Source organism: Eublepharis macularius, chromosome 11 (genome assembly GCF_028583425.1).
Source record: "Eublepharis macularius isolate TG4126 chromosome 11, MPM_Emac_v1.0, whole genome shotgun sequence".
Taxonomy (NCBI): Eukaryota; Metazoa; Chordata; class Lepidosauria; order Squamata; family Eublepharidae; genus Eublepharis; species Eublepharis macularius.
Genome location: NC_072800.1, coordinates 29,138,247 through 29,158,432, shown reverse-complemented (window position 1 = coordinate 29,158,432; position 20,186 = coordinate 29,138,247). Strand labels below are relative to the sequence as shown.

Genomic DNA, 20,186 nt, shown 5'->3' with positions numbered 1-20,186 from the left:
ACAGCTATGCGAGAGGCGGGTAACCGTGGGATCTCTTCACCAATAATTTACGGAGTCCTTTCCCAAGGATATACACACACGAAGCTGGTGTTCTTAATGAAAGGGTAATTTTTATTCAAGGAGCAAATGCACATACAAACACATAAGAGGCCTAGGAAAAGCAGTGATGAAGGTGGGATAGATTTGAGGGTTTGCGAGGCGATAATTACCTATCCGGAGAGCAGGGGGTCTGCGGAGGAAGAGCTTCAAACGCCAGTGTTCCCGGCCAAGGGAGCAAGAGGCTTAGGGCAAACCTCAAGGGAACAGCGATTGGGACCCGTTAAGCGTGTACGGAGAGAGGCTTAGGGAAGCAACCCTAAGGGAGCAGCCAGGAAGTGGGCACAATTTGAATGGACCAAGGCACTTACTATTATAGGGTAAAACATGCCCTGAGGTGGAGTGGCCCACCTAGCTGTTAGAACAAAGACTCCAATGGCCAGTTCCTGGGACCAACAAAAGGTTTGATTACCTTGATTGGTAGCTGCCGGAGCATGTGAAAGAGAATGCAAAATTTGTTCTAGCGCTGCACAAAGGGCAGTTTGTTAATGAATTCCACCGGAGCTAAGTTGATGAATTTAGTTGGGGAATGTACCTGCCCAGGAACGAACTGTAAATACTTATGAATGTCATTTGATTAGCTCCTCAATCAAGGACAGTTGATCTCATCACGGGGGGAGGAAAGGGATATGTTAACTGGGGATGGCTCTGTGAGACCTTTGTTGCACTGGATGCCTTAGGGGCTGAGGAGACTGCAAATCCAATCACCTCTAATCGCTCCGTATTGCTATGCGGCATTCCATTCATACCTGGATCTCCCGGGCGGGACTCAGCAACTGTTAGCTGGAGGTCCTCTGTCTCCAATACAAGCTGCCATTTTAAATCCAGAGGCCTGTTGATTTTTTATCACAAGCAGCCTTGTTAAAATGGCTATTGAAGATGGCGGAGGCCGGACCGACTGCCTACATCAGGGAAAAGGAGGACTCTTTAGTGTGGTGGCCTAGTGTGGCACGCACTGGTTTATGGTTCTCATATTTAGAAGCCCTGCAGCTTCTAAACAGGCTTTCAGGGCTATTTAGAAGCTGCAGGGCAGATGGAGGTCTGCGGTTTAAAATGGTTCTGGTGAAGAATCCGAAAGATTAGGAAACCTGTGGGGAAAGTACCATTTTTTGACTGAAGGGTCAGCATAAGACTGTTGAACTGCTGATGCCAACTGAGGGTTCCTGGCTCACTTTGGCATTGCACTGTCGTTTCATGTGGTCTCTGGTGAAGCTGTGAAAGTTCTTCAACATATGCTTAAAGTAAGTGTTGGATGGTTTTGACTCCTAAGAAAAGAAGTGAGCAAGTGAGTGAGGCTCCTGACCAGGAATGGAGCACTTGTGCTCCATAACCGTGTCATTCTTACTGGTCTTCATAATAGGACCTGACTCCCTGTTAAGCAAGGCTGTGTGATAAGGCGTTATCTGCCGTAGCCACTTCACATAGTTAAAATGCTGTAATTATTTTAATTATACAATAGCCCTGATCTTGGAAATAAACCCATAGTGGGACCTGATGTTGGTTCTGCCCAAATACATAAGTGCCATGCTTGGCCAGTCTATGAAAACTAATTTACTTCCCTTCTTCCAACCATCTGTTCGATGAAGACCTTGCTTCCAGGTATTACTGCCTCTTCCACTGATGTTGTGAAACCTGCAAGTTCTTCTTCAGCTAACCAGGGGATAGGAGACAAAGTCTATGCCCGTCAGATGGTCCGCACCGATTCCAGAGACCAGAAACTAGATGCTTTCCTTCAGCCAGCTGATAAATCTAAGACTTCTGGACTTGCTGCAATGGCAGCAGGGGAAAGCAATAGCAAGCAGACCTGCAAGGAGATTGGACCACAAGATGCTGAGATGGAAGAATGCAGTGACTTTAATGTAAGAACTACAAGAGTGGAAACTGTGCAGAAACCAGAAGGGACAATGGAAAGACAACAGACGTCTCCTGAAGATACACATGCTAGGTAAGAATTATCGCTGCTGAATGTTGCTTTGTTCTGTGTGTGTGTGTGTGTGTGTGTGTGTGTGTTTTCCTTCTTGCCAGGCAATAGTCTCAGCTCTTACAGGTAGGAGGCAAAGTGCCGAAGGAAAGCTGAAGCGAGGAGGGCTAGCCTTTCCTCCTTGAGATTTTCTGTCATAATCTGCATCCATACACTTCTGATAAACGGAGTGTGAATGCTCTTCATGGATGGAGTTTCTTGAAGTTTGCATAGCTAGTCTTGAATTCATCATTACATTCTACTTTGATAGCTAGTATGCCTTTCAAAACCATATAGGGTGCATTTCTTTTGTATCTGTATTGCAGCAAAAAACAGCGAATAGATGGTGATGTGGAAATGGAGGAAGATGCAAGACGGGACCTGACTGCTGCTTGCACCCCTAGAAGGAGAATTATTAACCTGACAAGTGTTTTAACCCTTCAAGAAGAAATTAGTAACCAGGCTCATGCAGGTAAACTCATTGCTCATTGCCCCTTGTTTGCTATGTTTTTATGTTTCTTTTCCTGGACCTCTTTCATAAACCTAAAAAGAAAATACGATTACCTTTTGTTAATGGCTTGCTACCATCAATGTAACCCTGACCTGGAAAGCCCAGGCTAGCCCAATCTTGGCAGATCTCAGAAGCTAATCTGTTACCTGAAGTGGTCTCCTTGCATAAATATGATTTATGGGGGGAATTACCTGGCAAGGAAGATGGCTATACCAGAGGCAGTAACTGGAATCTATCACCTATGTATACCAGGTCCCAATCCCAATAAGCCAAGCGAGTCTGGTGCTTCAAATCAATCAAAAATTTTTATTTTAAGGTACAGAACTTCATGCACATACACGCCAATTACTGGGGGAAATAACCACACGCACACACAGAGAGTCCTAGGAAATGATAGCCAGAAGCATGGGAATAGAGCAAGAGGGAGTAAGTACATCTACCTATCCTGGAGAAGGGGTCCAGTCCGTAGGAGAGAAGCTTCAAAGGTCCTGCGTAGTCAGCCCAGAGAGGTGTGGAACAGCGCTTGTGGATCCAGGAAAGCGAGCAAGCGTGAATGAAGAGAGACTTGGGGAAAGTGACCCTAAGGGAGAAGCCGGGAAGCTTTCACGATTTGAATGGGGCCAGAACCCTACCTTTATAGGTAAAATGTGCCCTAAGGCAGAGGAGAGTTCTCCTGGCAGTTAGGACAAAGAGTCTAATGGTCAGTTCCTGGGTGTAACAAAGGATTCAAGTACTTTGGTTGATGGCTGTCAGGGTGCGCGCAAGCAGATGCAAAACTAGTTCCTGCACTGCACAAAAGGGACAGTTTTCATGATGAAGTACCGGAGTCAGGTTAAGTGTTTTTAGGGAGGGGATACAATGTGCCAGGAACGACTGTACATGCTTATGAATGCCAATTGATTAATTCCTCGATCACGGATAGGAAATCTCATCACGGGAAGAGGGACAGGAATGTGTTAAGTGGGGGTGACTCAGTGAGATCTTTATTGCTCGGGACCTTCTGGAGCATGGGTGGACAGCGAGGCCAGTCGCATCACAAAGCCTCTACATTCTAATGCGGCATTCCGTACATGCCTGGTTCTCCAGGGCAGGATCTGGCAACGACAGGGGCTCTCTGGTTGGCAGTGCTGCAGCTGTTTTAAACTCCAGAGGCTTGTACACTTTTAATATCCTGAGCAGTCATATGAAAACTACTATTAAAATGGTGGAGGCCGGGCTGACTGCTCACAAAGCGAGGTCGGCCCTGGTTAGTACTTGGATGGGAGACCATCAAGGAAGTCTAGAGTTGCAGCGCACAGGCAGGCAATGGCAAACTATTTAACGTCTCTTGCCTTGAAAAACCTACAGGGTCACCATAAGCCAGCTGTGATTTGATGGCTTGTTTCTTAGGTATATTGGCCAGAGAAGCAGAGTTAAGACCACTTGATATGCTAAGGTATTTGAGGTCAGCTTCAGCACTAATAGCTCTATTTAAAGTTATGCATGTCTGTATACCAAGCTATTTACTCTTTAGTTAGCCTGCCTGGTAAACTTAACACACACCTCCCCTGAAACTTCTAGGGCAAAGGTCATTCACCAGCGTGCTTAGAGGATGCTATGCTAATACTTGATTTTTCTTTATAAGGTACTAACTTGGGCTCGATTGCTGATGGCCTGCAAAATGTCAGTCTGGAAGAGCAAAGCATTATTTATATTCTTTGGCTACAAATGCAAGAACGCTTACGCAGTTTGTGCTGTGCTGCTTTTGGAGGCTAGATTGCAGCAAAGTTTGATTTTGGTTTGGAAACGCTGATCAATGAAAGAGGCACTGATTCATCATGAATACATTGGCTGCTGCTTATGCCTAGTTATGGAAGCCGTTCTGAAATGTCAAGTCACATCCTGCTCTTAGGTCCAGTAAACATTTAATTGGAAGGAAACCAAGTTAGTTTGCACATTCCTTTGGGGGTGGCTTCCTCTCAACCTAATGTTTAAGGATGCATCCTGTTGACATAGCAGTTTACTTCCAGCTTACTAACTTAGCTGCAAAATCAGTGATGTTTGGAGGCAAGATATACTCGTGTGTGTAGTTTTATTTAGTTAGTTGTTAAATATTCATGCTTAAATATTAAATTGTTGATTGAATGATGTGATAGCAGGGGTCAACTGGGTTCATTGGGCAGTCCAATGGAGTTCTTGAATTTGAAGCAGTTTAAGATGGTTTAAATCCACAAACTTTTGTTAACCATGTTCATGGAATGGGCTTTCTTAAAATTCATGGCAGGGTTGCAAGTGTAAAACACAAGCTGTCTAAAGTAATTGGCTTCCCATTTGCTTAAATCCAAGAAACTGCCGAATAATTCATTGAAGATGATTCTAAGAGTAAAGCCCTGTATGGATGTAACACTGTTTTCTCTTTGAATCTGTGTATGACCTCCAGTTGCTGCCTGTTGTGCTTCTTGTGTACAGCCATTCCTATGTTCCATGTATAAATTGCTAGTATTTGTGGGCTAACAGTGCTTTAGTTACATAGAGCCATAAATACAATTCTCATATAAAGTTATTCACAAAATATACTCTGCATGAAGAAAGTCTCTGTATGCAAGTACAATGCAGTGCAATGCCAGTTTGTGTATCCAGCTTAAAATGCAGCGTTTCCACTAAATCTTTTAAGGTCCAATTTGGAACCCTGGGCAATGAGTGAAGATTGGATAAAGTATATTCTGAGGAGATTTCATAGAAAGAAAAGAAGTCTAGGAAAAGTATGAGCAGTCAAATGCAAGGGTTTTTTTTTTTAAAGAAAGGACTGTAGATTGAGTTATATGAAACAGACTAGCTGGTTAAATTTGTGGTGCCTCAGGAGTTTGCTAACTCAAGCAGCTGAGCTCTTAAAGCAGAGAGATTCTTGGTCCTGTGAATTGCGCTGAACGCAGATACTTTGTCTTCTTTCAGGCCTTCAAGAGATGCTTCGCAATCACTCCTTTGTTGGATGTGTTAATCCTCAGTGGGCACTAGCGCAGTATCAGACAAAACTGTATCTTTTGAATACCACAAAACTCAGGTAACAGTCTGAGCAATGTTAGGTTTGCTTCTAATCTAGTAGAAATAATTGGCATTTAGCGCAGTAGTTTGAGGCAGGAAGGAAAGGATTAGAAATAGGTGAACTGTTCACTGTTGTGGGTTGTAGCAGTTTTGCCTGCTCTTGTAACATGGCTCACTGCACAGAAATGCTAGGGTCATATGTTGTATTTAGGGCAGGCAGTTGCGGGCTGTGTGATAAGGACACACTTTGATGTGGAAGAATGGGATTGGGCGTTAAGACCAGCAGGCATTGGTTGTATTATAGCCTACTGCATGAGAGCTGAGGAACCTTCTGAAGAGATCGGGTAATGCAGGTGGGTGTAGCCTGTTCGTTGGTTACCAGTGAGAGGGAGACGCAAAATAATAGCTTAGAGTGCTTGAGATCCAGGAGCTGCTATCACATTTTCTGTTATGAAATGTTTTTTTTAAAAAAAAAAATCTTGTACGGATGAAATTCTTTGTTTTTATAATACTCATGGATTACAAATGCCATGTTGGCAGTGTGCCCCAACTTTTTAGTGACTGTTGAATACCTGAGTCCCAACTTAGCAACTTCATTGAACACGTTTTTTTATTTGTGATAAAATTTCCAGTGAAAATTCCAGTATTCTAAAAAAAAAAAGAACTTGCATCTGTACTTCCAACATCTAGTAAAATATCATAGATTTATTATTAGCATTTGCTAGTAAGATTTTCCTTTTTGTGTATGCCCAGTACGAAGAAAAAGAAATTACATAAAGCAAATTGACTTTCTTTTCCAGTCAAGAAATGTTCTACCAGATCCTTGTTTACGACTTTGGAAACTTTGGTGTTCTGAGGTTGTCAGTAAGTATGTTAATTACTTTGTTAGTTAGTTAGTTACTTTGTTAGTTAGTTACTTTGGTGCTTCATGAAGAAGTATCATCATTTCTCCATTTGAGAACAGTGTGAATTACCACTACTTTAATAGACAATAATAGATTGCTAGCAATACTGCAGCTGCTGAATTTAGGGTTGGTGGCTTTCTTACCATTATCTAGTTCTTTTCTGAACTCCACAAATTTATCCTAATTACTGAGTAATTTGGTTTAAAATACATCTTCTGTTTCCTGAGGCCCGATAATGTCTCAGCATTTCTGATATGGTTGATTTTAAAAAACACAATACACTTCTGTTTAGCAAATTTGAAGGATTTTTTCCCTTAAGCTTTAAAATTGAAATTGCTTATAAATTAATGACATGCATGATATGCAATACACTCAAAAGAAAAAAGAATACAAGAGTATTCCGACAAAAATACATACAGAAAATTAAAGAGCTAGTTTAAGAGAGCTCCAAGATGGTAAAACAAAACCATACATACCTATTGAAAGAACTAAAGACTGTTTGGGGTGTGTGTGAAATTTTCTTTGACTAGATTGGTTTTCAGATTAAATGGGAGAGGGATAAGAGAGACCTTAAAGATGGTGACATTTAACTTCCCCATAACCAGTGCTACTTAATGATACATATAAAGTGAAGGAAACTTTCTAGTTTCACAGTGACACTTAGATGGCTATAAATGTAAACCATGGTGTGTTTTTGTTTTGAGTGTAGGGATAAATAAGTGGTAATTGTATTTTGGTAAATATAGGAACCTGCTCCTCTCTATGATCTAGCCATGCTAGCCTTGGAGAATGCTGAAAGTGGTTGGACAGAAGAAGATGGTCCAAAAGAAGGCCTTGCTGAATACATTGTTGACTTTCTAACAAAGAAAAGCGAAATGCTGAAAGACTACTACTCACTTGAAATTGATACGGTGATTACAGGTTTGGGTTTCTTTAAATATGAGACAGTTTTGTGTTATTACTGGACAGTTCATTTCACAATATTCATAAAAGGTAAGACAAGGTAAAGAAAAGATGTAGGCATTAGGGAAAAGCTGCATATAGAATACATTAAATTCTTTTTCTTGCAAAATCTGAAGTAGTTCAAAGAGAGTAAATCATCTGTAGTTGGTTCTTGTTTTTAATCAGGCTTTGTAGAAATCTGACATTCATTCCCATGGATACATTCTGCTAGTGGAAGCACTTGTCTCTAGTAGAAAGTGCCTACACTAGTGGAATGGATCAGGGGAATGCAGTACCTCCCCCGCTTTTGTCTTATTTGATAAAAGTTGCAATAAGCAAAATTATAGATGGTTACTGTGCTGATTCCAAAGAACAGAAAATTAAAAAACTAAGTGTGACAGAGTGGGTGGGTTTTGCAAATGTGCAGCTGAACTGGTTTATAACCATTAGGTATAGTTGGTACACAAGTTTAGTTGGTACACAAGTCTGTACAGTTCAGAAGACTGGACATTCAAGATCATGGGAAATTTTTTTTTGTTTACAGGATGGGAATCTTACAGGATTACCGCTTCTGATAGATAATTATGTCCCCTTGTTGGAAGGTTTACCTATGTTTGTTCTTCGACTGGCCACAGAGGTATGTTGATGTTTAGCCATGATCTTTGCTTGATCAAGCTATATTCATCTGAAGGTTTTTTGCCCCCAAATGAAAAGAGTTGGTCTCCCACTTCATTCAGTGACAAAAGAGTTAGCAAAGAGTAGAGGAAGTGTGATGTCTTTTTAAAAATCCCTCTTCCCAAATAACTTCATCTATCTCTAAGAGGACGACATACTATCATCCTGTTAAACTGAGAATGACCTGTACAGGTAATACATTCCCTTGCAGGTCCATTATAAAAATGCTTAATGCAAGCTCTGTTTATATAACAAGATATTCCCTGGGAAAAACCAGAATAGATTAAGCTAACACCCTTTGTTTGCCCTCCATTCAGGCTACTGATAAGTGGAACATGCAACTGCATTTGTTATGGAGATATCTTTCCTAACCTCCCTCCATGTGGGGGACTGCTGATTGAGAATCACTTGCCACATGGTTTTTAGCCATTGTGTTTCAGGCCTTCACTGTAATGGTCAAGCTCTACTTTAAAAATACCAACCCAGTACCAGCTTGAATTCTAAGAACTGAACCTCTCATAGAAAGGAAAGCAATTCAGTACTTTAAAACATGCAGACTGACTCTGTATCACACAACAGCTGCTAAAATAAAAGATTTTTTAAAAAACTAAGAATGCAGCAGTATTTTTTTCATATACTTTTTACCAGGTAAACTGGGATGAAGAAAAAGAATGCTTTGAAAGTCTCAGTAAGGAGTGTGCTTTGTTGTATTCCATTAGAAAGCAGCATATAATGGATGAGTCGGATCTTGATGTTCAACAGGTACTGTAATCAGTGACTGTCGTTAATGGATGATAGGATAAAAAGTTTATCTTGTATCAAAATTGTATCTTGAAACCCTAATGATGTAGAGTGTTGTGGAGTTTTTAAGGGTTGACTGAACAGAGAGAAGATTGGTTAATTGTTTCTTATTTAGACTGTCTCACAGGTAGAAAAGAAATTGAATTGGGTTTGACTATTGGGCTAAAGGACTAAGTGGCAGCCATCTTGAGTAAGGTATAGTAATGTCACAGTAACTGGAAAGATAGAGAACTCAGTCTGTAGCCTAAATCCCCACAAGTTTCTAGCTTCCTTCTTACTCTCTTATCAACCAAGCATCACTTGACATTCCTGTATTCTTAGCTGTGTTGCAAAAGAAATACACCCAATCATATAGAAATATTTGGTAATATCTTCCATAAGCTTGGGTAACAAGTAGGGGTGTGCGCGTCGGGAATCCGATTTGGGTAAAATACTCGAATCAGACCCAATCTGGAAAGCTTCGGGATATCAGAGTCGAAAGCTTCCCGAAGTATTCATAATGCTTCAGGAAGCTTCGGGTTTAAATGCCCGTTTCCCTGCCGCTGCAAGCAGCAGGGAAAGGAGCATTTAAAGCCCTGAATCAGCTGCTCATCAGGGGCTTCCCCAATGAGTGGCTGGGTGTGGGCGCCACTGTCAGGGCCAGGAAATTCCTTGGCCCCATCAGCGGTGGGCAAAGGAGGTGGCGGGGATGCAGGCATAAGCCTGCACCCACCCACCCCGCTGGGCGCTCCGTTCGCCCGCCAATGTCAGGGCCGAGGAGCTCCTCGGCCCTGACACTGGCTGGTGAAGGAGGTGGCGGGGATGCAGGCATAAGCCTGCACCTCCCCGCTGGGCGCTTTGCAGTCGAGCAAAGGTAAGTTGGGGGGGGGGGCTGGGTGTTGTGGGGTTTTTAAAGGGCCCTGCTGCTTGGCAGGACAGGGCCCTTTATCAGCTAGCAGGCCAGCTGATAGGGAGGGGGGAGCTAAGGGGGGGTTGGGAGTCGGGGGGGTGGGGGTGCTGGAAAACTCAGCCACCTGAATCTCTTTGGAATGCTCCGAATCTTTACGGAGCATTCCGAAGCAATTCAAACACCCGAATCCGAAGTGGCTTGCCGCTTCAGGTTTTGGGTATTTCCGAATGTTTTTCCTGCTTCAGGAAATCCAAATATTTCCAGCATGCACACCCCTAGTAACAAGTAGGACAAATAATTCAAGAATTAACTTTCTGTGTTCTTAAAGAAACACTAGTGCTTAGTATCATTTGAAACTACAAGTGTTAAGAAATAACTAATGCATGGCTTTTATTTGAATTAAAGCTTTTAAAAAACATTTTCAGGCTGACAAATTGGGACCTAATATGCACTCATGGAAATGGACAGTGGAACACGTGCTTTACAAAGCTTTTAAGGCATATCTTTTGCCTCCTAAGAACTTTACAGAAGACGGCAACATTTTGCAGCTTGCTAATCTACCAGACTTGTACAAAGTCTTTGAGAGGTGTTAAATATAAATGTATGAATAAAGGATCACACCTATTTATTAACAGCTTGTTTGTCTTTTTATCTGTTTTTATACTAGCCTTTCTCCAAGAAGCATAGGGCAGCATGTGAGATTTGGCTTTGCTACACTGTTTTGTAATAGAGAAAGCATGACTAACAAGTATAGATTTTAAGTCTTGATTGAACTGGCTACTTCCCTTAATATGCAAGTTTTGTGGCCGCCAAATTACACAGGTAGAATGTGTGATATGTAAATTCAGAGGCTCTAGAGCTCTCTCTGTTGACCCAGCAAAGCTTCTGTAGCAACTCACCGGGCATTTGCTGCAACTCCAGCATCACATTAAAATATGAGCAAGTCCAAGGATAACAGACTTAACAAATATCTTGGATAGTAATTGGTTATAAAAAGCTTAGATAGTCTGCCTTCTGTGTAAATAAGCTAAGCTAGCTATATTCTCTTCAGTTGAATTCTTGGGAGCTATCCCTGGATACAACTCTTAACAGTTCAGCCACTGAAGTGAATGTAACACAAGGCTGATTTGGAGTTGCATTGGTATTTCAGCAAATTATAATTCCTATATGAACAATTAATCACATATTTGCAGCTTAAGGAAGAAGACATAACCAGACTTAGTCAACATCATTTTTGGTAAGTAAAATGTCCATTTAATACATTTTCTGACATATTTCCCCCACCCAATGTTTCACTCCACCCTTAAGTAGATCACTCCAGGTTTTACAATGTACAACAAAACAATTGCTACTCTTACATTAAGAGCAGTTGGGGACAGTACTTTTGGAAACTGAGAACTCAGATGTGCATCACCCATGCAACAAAGCAAATTTTATACAGTCACTTCTATTTTATATAAATTTAAATATTTTACAAAAGTGTCTTCCATCAAAATGTATAAAGTTTAGCAAACAGACCCCAAAATGTATCTTAAAATAAAACAGTATGCAATTCCAAAGGTTTTGAATCTATTTACTGAAGTCTACATTGCACCATATAGAAGGCACTTGTGCCCTGTGATGTCTTGAGCACGTAATTGGTTAGTTTGTAATGCAGCATCCTCTTCAATCCATGCAGTTGTATTCAAGAATGAAGCATTATTAAAGCAGTTGGAAGTAGTTTGATGAATAAACTTGATTTCACAATTGTGAAAATAGTTTATAGCAGACTCTAGAATTAAGAGGCTAAAAAGATCATCATTCACATGGAAATCCAAACTCATTTTTCATTCTCTCAGGTTACAAAATATTTACCACTTAATTATGAAACTAAAACTCACTGAACAGTTCACTGTTCAAATTTGTGCCAAGGAAAGTCTGTATTAAAACAAGCAAGGGGAAGTTATTTCAAGGAGCAGTGCATAATTTTTTTAAAATTTCCTTTCTACTGTTGAGATAAAAGTGCAGATCTGTTTGCCTTCATCTTCTCCAGCCTTTTTACTAAGTGGCTATTGGTCATCTCCATCTCTTCTGCCCTGTCCAATGCTGTTCTCAACTTTTAAAAAAGGAGAAAAATGCACATTAAGTATCATACATTTTGAGTGGATGTGCAGGTTTTAAATCACCATAAAGGAAAATAAAATCTTTCAGTGTCAATGAACTTTTAAAAAATCAAGGACAAGTTTGGTTATTCTAAAACAACTTCTTGTCATCTCAGCCCTGCCAGTTTGGCCAACTCTGTGAATTAGCAGCAATCACACATGCTCAGAAAGACGGCCTGTCATGCTAAAGGCAAGAGAGTGGTGCATGGTCCCTTGCGTACGACACTGCAGCCCCCTGGAAGAAACCCGCAGGCTCAGAGGATTCTGTTTCTGTCATTCATGCATATTCCTGTTAAAACTGGACCTTCTTCCTAGTTTCTACATACTCTGGCAAGTTCAAATATAAACACACAGATCTGCTGCTATTACACCCTGTTTAGCTTGCTTCGTCTTCTGAAAAGTAGACTTGTCGTAGCTCATCTTGCCAGCTGGAAAGCTTTGCCTCTCTTTGATGAAATTCATCATTTGCTCCCTAGATAAATGTATAACAAACCTCAATTCCTCTCTTGTGAACATTGAACCCAAAAGATAACATGCAGAATGTGCAGGGGATTAAGTAGACAGGAGCTGTAGATAGTAACCCTAACACTGGAGGATTTCTCATCGGTGGATTGGAAGGTATTCTTCCCTGCTCTAGTTGGCAGAAGAACTGGAGAGGAACTACCCAGTTTGATGTGGAGACTTTAGGGGAATTGTCGATTTTCTGTCTTTACATTATTTCCAGTTACAGGTCTCCAAATGAAGTTAGTTGTACTTGGAGATGGCTACATCAGGGGTGGATCCATCTCTACTGAAGCCTGGCAAGACATGAACTGTGTGAGTGAGTGAGAGTGAAGTGTCTCCTCAGGATGGTGGAAGCCTGCAATAAATTGCATATGCCTTGCCCAAGGAGGATACCTTCCAATCCGCTGTTGAGAAGAAACTCATGGTATATTGTCGAAGGCTTTCACGTCCAGAGAACGATGGTTGTTGTGAATTTTCCGGGCTGGATAGCTGTGGTCTTGGCATTGTAGTTCCTGACGTTTCGCCAGCAGCTGTGGCTGGCATCTTCAGAGGTGTAGCACCAAAAGACAGAGATCTCTGTGTCACAGTGTAGAAAAGATGTTGGCAGGTCATTTGTATCTACTCAGGAGGGGTGGGGTTGAGCTGAGTCATCCTGTAAGAGTTTCCCAGGGTGTGGAATGCTAATGGCGGGAGGCTTCACTGTATCCTGAGGAGGTTCTTTCGTATATGGATTGGTGCTTGATGTGCTAATCTTCTCTGCAGGGCTATTGTCGGGTATAGAGTGTTTTGTTAGCATGGTTTCCAGCCCTGAAAAACATCTTTTCCACACTGTGACACAGAGAGATCTCTGTCTTTTGGTGCTACACCTCTGCAGATGCCAGCCACAGCTGCTGGCGAAACGTCAGAAACCACAATGCCAAGACCACGGCTATACAGCCCGGAAAATCCACAACAACCATCAAACTCATGGTAAGTCCAATTTTTTGTTCTACATAATACCTCCCTGCCTGGTGCTATTCAGCCAACAAGAGCTAGCTCAGGTGGAAGCTTCTTTGCAGGCAATTCCCTGAACACAGCTGCTTCAAACATACAAGGCAGCATTCCATAGGCAGAATATTTTTAATCTATGATGCAAAGACAGCACTGGCTCACCTTTAAATAAAATAGTCAATTAACATTTATTACTTGCTCTCACAGACGAAAAAACAATTACCTCTCGCTGAAGTTTTCTTTTTTCTGCTTTGAGTTCATCTTCTACTTTTTCTGCATTTTCTGCAGCAGTTTTGTATCTTACCACTTGTCCTTCTAGTCTTAAAATCTGAAAGACCAATCCGGTTTAGAACAGTGATTCAGTGACCTTGCCATGTACAAATAGTGTCTACCCTCTCTGCCTTGCCTTTTGTAGCATTAAAACAAGGACATGGAATTGGTAACCAGTGATTATTTGTGGTAATTTGTAGGACAAAAAATAACATTTGTACGCAGAACACTACCTCAGAGCCATAACGAATACCAGTGAATTTGTCCATTAGAATTTAAGTGAATTGGAAGGTGGTATTATATATATGAGAGGCAGTATGTACCCTTCCCCTTCCTGTCCCAAGACTTAATACAATGAAGCGTTGGTTTTGTCTTCATTTTTCAACTTGAAAGGTACAGTTATTAACTTAGTCCGTATCTGCCAACACATGCATATACCCACTAGTTCTCTATAAGGTTGGACCCATCTACAGAGCAGACCATGAAGTCCTGGTATCATTTTGTTTGTGCAAGGAAAGGATTTGCACACTGGTAACAGAAGCAAAAGGCAATAAACTGGAAGACTGATAGGGAGATTAAAAAGAGGTCTATAATACACATACGTATATGTATGCACCCACATGCACACTTCAGTGTCTAATACCTACGTTTTGTTCTAAAGTAGTTATATCCTGTTCAGCTTTTGAAAGTTTAAATTTGAATTCACTTATTTGCCTGTTGGCATCTCCTAGATAAAAGGAAAAAAATAATAAATCACAAATTCCTGGACATTAGATAGGTAACTGCTTCAGTTTTTAAAGGGGGAGGGACCTTGGGCTTTGGTTTTTTGGTCTTGAGTGTTGAATTTCTGTTTTTCAAAGGAAGGCAGGCATTGGTATTCATTTAGTTGCAGCCAGATATGGGTACGAGCAGAAAAAAACCTGAACATGGTATTCATTGTTCATTGCCATCCACAAACAACGAACACTGATGAACATGATCCTGTCACGAACATGTTTGTTGTTCGTGGGGGCCAGCAGGCTCTCCTCCAGCCATCAAGGTCTCTACTGCACCACTCCCAGAAACCCTACCTAAGCAGGCAGCAGGAAAGGTACCAATAATAAATAATAGCTTGGCCCAGAGCCTGGCAGCAGCCCTGTAATCTGAAGGGGTAGATTCCTATCCCAGCACACACAAAGGAAATTCAAGCTCCAATGCACTCACCCTGTCTAACAGCAGCTGTCTCTCCCTGAAAGCCATCCTCCCCCCTGGTCTTTTCCTCTTGTAACAAATTTGGAGCTCCATTCCACACTTGGAAGGAAGACCTGCCTATCAAGCTAAATTGGGCTTAGATTGGGGTTTCCAGGGCAACAGCAGGAGTTCAGACAGTTCATACAATCCCTGCCTGAGTTGCCAAGGGAATTGATTGCAGGTGCCAGACTGTCTGGCTTGACGAACAGCAACGAACAAGGCTTGCAACGACCACCTGTTCGTTTAGAATGGGGCCTCACGAACATCTTGTTCGTGGTTTTTTTTAGTCTGTACTGCTGTTTGTGCCCCTCTCTAGTTGCAGCCACCTGTGAAAGGGTCCTCACGAACACCAAACCCATTCCAATACTGAGGTTGTGATGGAGCTTGGAAAACACTGGAAAATTAAGTTGTATCATTTAAAGAGGTTCTTCCTTATGCCTGCAATCTTTTTGGAAGTACTTCTTCACCCCACTTTTTAAAGAGGCTTAAAGAGGAAGGCTATTACTGTTAGAATGACTGGTTCCCTTTTTTAAAAAAAAAGTATTTCCCAAATGTTTGTCATCTTTGAGGCATGCTAGCATGCCTGTTTACAAGCCATAACTCATTATGCATTGGTTACAGATTCAGGTACAAGGAATCAGTACCAAGAGACGTTTCTAACATTTAAAAGCAACTTTCCTACCCCAAAAATGGAAATGGAGTTTTCTAATTAATTTCTAACAAGTGCCACAATAACTTGCAGGGGCATGTCATTCCGCCCCCCATAACCTCTCTCCCTCCCACCCTCCTTCACCTTCCCGCTGCGGCAGCCTCTCATGGTCCAGTTGCATGGCGCCTGCAGAGCTGGGCTCAGTTTTGTAGTAGAGAACCCGCAAGGGCTTGCAGGAAGGTATTTCACTTTTCCCTGTGTTCCCTTCCCCACACTTTCTTCTTTCCTTCTTGGCAGCCTCCATATGCTCACCTTTTCCTATGTCCTTCTCTTCTTCAAACCTACTAAACAGCTTTTTATCTGCTCCCCATCATAATCTATATTTATTAATTTACTTCATTTGTATACTGCATTTCTCCACAATGGGCCCCAAACCAGCTTACATCAATCTCCTTGCCTCTCTATTATCCTTACAATAACCCTGAGAGGTAGGTTAGGCTGAGTGTGTGAATGGATCACAGTCACCCGGAGAGCTTCTACAGCATAGTGATGTTTCGAACCTGGGTCTCCCAGATCGTACTCTGAAACTCTAACCACTATACTACACTGGCTTGTGGGAGGGGGCTCTGTTGAACAGTGGCAAGCAGCTAGGCCTGGATGAGTCATGTGGTATGAAGTCACGCAGAGGTTGCTTTTGGGCTGACCCCAATGTGTCCTCCCCTCAAAGGCCCAAACAGCCCTAGAAAGGACCCTGCCCCTCCATCTTTTACTGACGGAAACCAAACCTTTATGGCAGCTAGCCACTGAGGGCATCTGGTTAAAGCTACAGAAGCTCCTTTTATTCTTTTGGTTTTTTAAAAACCTTCCAGTTTTTGGGGTTTTTTTAGATTTCAGATTTTTCTGTACACCTGGGGCATTTTTCAGGTGTGTAGGAAGATCTGACTGGTCCATTCACGACTCCAGTCTCTGGCTTTAAGTATTCAAGACCAGAGCCACTTAGCTATTAGTAATAGATGGCTACATTACACTACAATCTATAGAAAACAGATAATCAAAAGACCAGCTCTTAATCATCTCAAACTAGTATAACATATCTATACAAGTTTATATGGATATAGAGGATAGCATATGCACAGCTGTGTGATAGATGTATACCACAGGGCACATAAGGAACCCGTTATCAATTGTAGCTTTTCAGTGCATGTATGCACAGCAAAATAAGGCTATGTGATCTGCACATTGACAGCACATTTCTTCTAAAATGTTTGGACAGAATGTCATTGGTAGTGCAGCTCTTAATATTTAAAGCAACTGGAACAGAAATTCATAGGAATTTTAACTAAGTAGGCCTCACCTGTTCAGTGGTATTTACGCTGGGTAGCACCTTTATTACCACAATGATTTAACCACATCTCCAAATGAGTGCAAATGTTCCATCTCTCATTTAATTTTACAGCTTCTCTGTGAGGGTTTTAAGACGGATGTTAAGGCGAGGGACTTTGAAGGCCCAACAGGAATTTGAACCATGCATGGTCTCTTTGTATTCCTTCTTACACTTCATATATGGGATGACCTTGGTACAAAGTTGCAAACCACTTTTGAACACTGAGAGCTAACACAGAAACAAGTATTTCTCCAGACATGATTGTTCCTACCATAAATCCTCTTTGAATGTAGAAAAAAGTATCAGTTTCTTCACAAACGTATGGAATTGCAGATTGACAAGATACATACTCTGCATTTCAATTAACTGCAAATCAGAACCGTTTTCCAATCCTGTTAGATCGGTATTTGTGCCATTGTTTCTAGAAGACTGCCGTTCCTCTTCCAACTGTAACTTCAGTTTTTTAATCTGAAATGAAAATAACATTTTTGCTAGTAGCCTGCCACTGTGTAGCCCTATTTGAAAAATCCATTATCACCAGCAATCCTTTTTTTCTTTTTATAGTCACATCAAGTCCCAACCTTAAATGACTGTTCTGGATTTGTCTGATCAAGATTTTCTAGAATGTCTTTGCTATTCTCAGATTAAGGTTGATTTATAGATACGTACAGTTACACAGATTGCTTAGATACAAAACACTAGCACCACAGCTTACCAGCAGTAGCAATCTGTTTATTTCTTGTGGCCAATGTTAAAAAGCAACACGAATTGCAACAGGAAAAACCATAATGCCATAAATGTAATTCACTTTTAGAAAAAAGTATCTGCTACTTTCATGACTGATTTTGAAAAAAACAATTTTTACCTGTGACAACAGCTCTTCCTTTTCTCCTGCTAGCTTTCGTAGCCTAACATCTAAAAGAAAATAACTCTATTAGAAGACAAAAATTTGATACTGGAAAACTAATATTTTTTTGTTACCATGAGGAACATTTTTACATTGAATTTCATTTAAATATTCTCAGAGATACAGGTTCTAAGATACAAACCGATATGAAGTACCTCACAAAAAACCTCAAAGGTTAAGCTGTAATCCTTTTATTTACACTCCCAATGTTAACTATATTTTCTTAGAAGTAAGTAGAGTATGCCACAATTAAAAAATAGGAAGAAAATCAACATGTTGTACTAAGACAAGCTAAATGGGTGGATCAATGCATAGATGGAGGTACAAGGCCTGTTTTTTGAGTAAACAGATCAGACTGTTGTGTAATACTGGTGTGAGACCACCATCATTTAAAGATACAAAGACAATACTCAGGCATATTTTTCTATTCCTTGCACATACACACATTTTAAACACTTCAGAAGTGTCCCAAGTACTTCTCATATAAGGCTTCTATTTTTTTAAAACAAATTTTATACATTTCCCACTAATGTTCTGAAGAGAGAGGTTTCTATAGTTTTTACCTAGTGGTCCTTCCCCTGCTGATTCCAACACCTGCGCAGCTTCCTGTGATACAACCGTTATTGCACCAACTACCGGTTCATGGCTGACATCACCATTTGGAGTGCCATCTGGGATTATAACTAATCCATGTTTCTGGGAAAAAAAGTTAACACTCTCTAAGTGAAAGGTGAAATTTGCCAATACACTCATCATTTAATCCAAAGAATAAATACAAACAGCTCCTGTTAAATGGGCTCCCTATTTAAAAGAAGGATGATACGTTGAAGTTGTAATATTGTACTATTCATCATGCTGGCTGTGGATCCATCCCCCATTCTTAGAGGAGAAAGTGCTGCTAAAACTAACCTACCTCTCCTGTCTTCACTGTTTCCTTGAGGTCAGCCAGCTCATCTCTGAGCTCATCTCGTTCAATCCTAATGCAGTCAAAGTACTCTTTCTGTCTCTCTAGGGCCTGGGTGTAGGCAGCAGCACAAAGAAAGTGGCACAGAGAAAGAACATGTGATAGGTAAAGAGAGATTTTCTTGCAAATAAAGATAGTTACTGTAAAAAAGAAGCAAAAAGAAGAAACAAAGCTTTTGACAGCTCTGTGTTTGCTCCAGAAGTTAACGCTTGGCACAATCATTCCTCATTTGCAAAAGATCTGGCAAACCTTAAACATTCAGTAGGTTAAATACTAAACTATCAATAAAATTCTAACAAATTGTTTCAAAAGGAATCTTAAGCTTTCAGCCCAGCACTTATACCAAGCTGAATGAACCAATGGTTCTTCAGTTCCAAATATGTTTGGGCTTTTTGAAGAGTTTGATTAAGTCAAGGGCAGAAATTGGTTTTATAGTTGGCATAGACTTTGAATTCTAAGCATATAAGCTTATGACTGTACACACACCAACTAACAAATCCAGTTCTCTTTCTGTTCTAAAAAGATGGGGAGGGGGCATTAAATTACAAAGAAAGTGGTTGCTGGATTTTTGTAGAGCTCCTAGAAACATTCTGTTCATTGTATTAGCTCTTCCAATTTCCAAATCAAGGCAATCACGGAAGCAAATTCTTCTATACCCATCTCACCGTATCAGATAACCAATGTTAAGGTCTGCTTAGACATTAGTTTGATTTCTTCCCAGGCTCAGATGTAAGAGCCTGCATTCAATCAACAATTTGGTTGTTAACCTGTGATAAGACGAAACAGCAAGCACACAAACCCAAAAGATTAAACCCTGAAGAAATGTACTAATTGTGGAATCTCAGTTTCACAAGTGGAGGAGGAGAGAGCGCCTGAGCTTGAGTTCTGATACTGACCTGTATCAGGGAAACAATCTTAGAGGGGAACTGCCGTCCAAGCAAGCCTTAAATCTAAACCCTGTATCTTTCCACTATGCTTTAAATCAAGTCCTACCATAACAAGTTTTTAAAAAGCTTACTATCTTACATAAGCTCTCCCTTTCTCCACTTACACACACAAAAGATTTAGCATTTTAATTTAGCAAGAATAACGTGAATTCACTTTATCAAGAAGAATTAACTGCAGCAAGTATTGAAGATTTCTTAAAAACATTTTTAACTTGGTTTGTTACCATCTGGGAGTCTAAAACATCTAATCTACATCCCCTGCTAATATTTTGGAGAGGAAGCTTTTTAAAATGGATCAATAAGCTAAAGCTCCAAATCACAGAACTTTAATCATGCAGAAGTCGCATTGACAGCAACGGGTTTTAAGTTGATTGGGGCTTAATGGTGCCCTTGATATCAA

General features: G+C 40.8%; 2 protein-coding genes across 11 annotated transcripts in view; one reads left to right on the top strand and one right to left on the bottom strand.

Annotated features, from left to right (window-relative positions):
* MLH1 (mutL homolog 1) overlaps positions 1 to 10,432 on the top strand; it is a 37,763-nt gene extending 27,331 nt beyond the window's left edge. For all 6 annotated transcript variants that reach the window (XM_054991046.1, XM_054991045.1, XM_054991043.1 and 3 more), the window contains 8 exons: positions 1,683 to 2,041; positions 2,383 to 2,528; positions 5,499 to 5,607; positions 6,389 to 6,452; positions 7,240 to 7,404; positions 7,980 to 8,072; positions 8,759 to 8,872; positions 10,226 to 10,432. In XM_054991046.1, coding sequence (XP_054847021.1) covers positions 1,683 to 2,041; positions 2,383 to 2,528; positions 5,499 to 5,607; positions 6,389 to 6,452; positions 7,240 to 7,404; positions 7,980 to 8,072; positions 8,759 to 8,872; positions 10,226 to 10,393 — 1,218 coding nt within the window. In that variant the 3' untranslated portion in view covers positions 10,394 to 10,432. The remainder of the gene's footprint in view (positions 1 to 1,682; positions 2,042 to 2,382; positions 2,529 to 5,498; positions 5,608 to 6,388; positions 6,453 to 7,239; positions 7,405 to 7,979; positions 8,073 to 8,758; positions 8,873 to 10,225) is intronic.
* Positions 10,433 to 11,357: 925 nt separating this feature from the next.
* Positions 11,358 to 20,186, bottom strand: part of LRRFIP2 (LRR binding FLII interacting protein 2) — a 72,159-nt gene continuing 63,330 nt past the window's right edge. For 4 of the 5 annotated variants that reach the window (XM_054991050.1, XM_054991051.1, XM_054991052.1 and 1 more), the window contains 7 exons: positions 18,789 to 18,890; positions 18,439 to 18,571; positions 17,834 to 17,883; positions 17,319 to 17,436; positions 14,353 to 14,432; positions 13,659 to 13,763; positions 11,358 to 11,895 (listed from right to left, as the gene is read on the bottom strand). In XM_054991050.1, coding sequence (XP_054847025.1) covers positions 11,785 to 11,895; positions 13,659 to 13,763; positions 14,353 to 14,432; positions 17,319 to 17,436; positions 17,834 to 17,883; positions 18,439 to 18,571; positions 18,789 to 18,890 — 699 coding nt within the window. In that variant the 3' untranslated portion in view covers positions 11,358 to 11,784. The remainder of the gene's footprint in view (positions 11,896 to 13,658; positions 13,764 to 14,352; positions 14,433 to 17,318; positions 17,437 to 17,833; positions 17,884 to 18,438; positions 18,572 to 18,788; positions 18,891 to 20,186) is intronic. The other variant, XM_054991054.1, reaches the window with a different exon arrangement.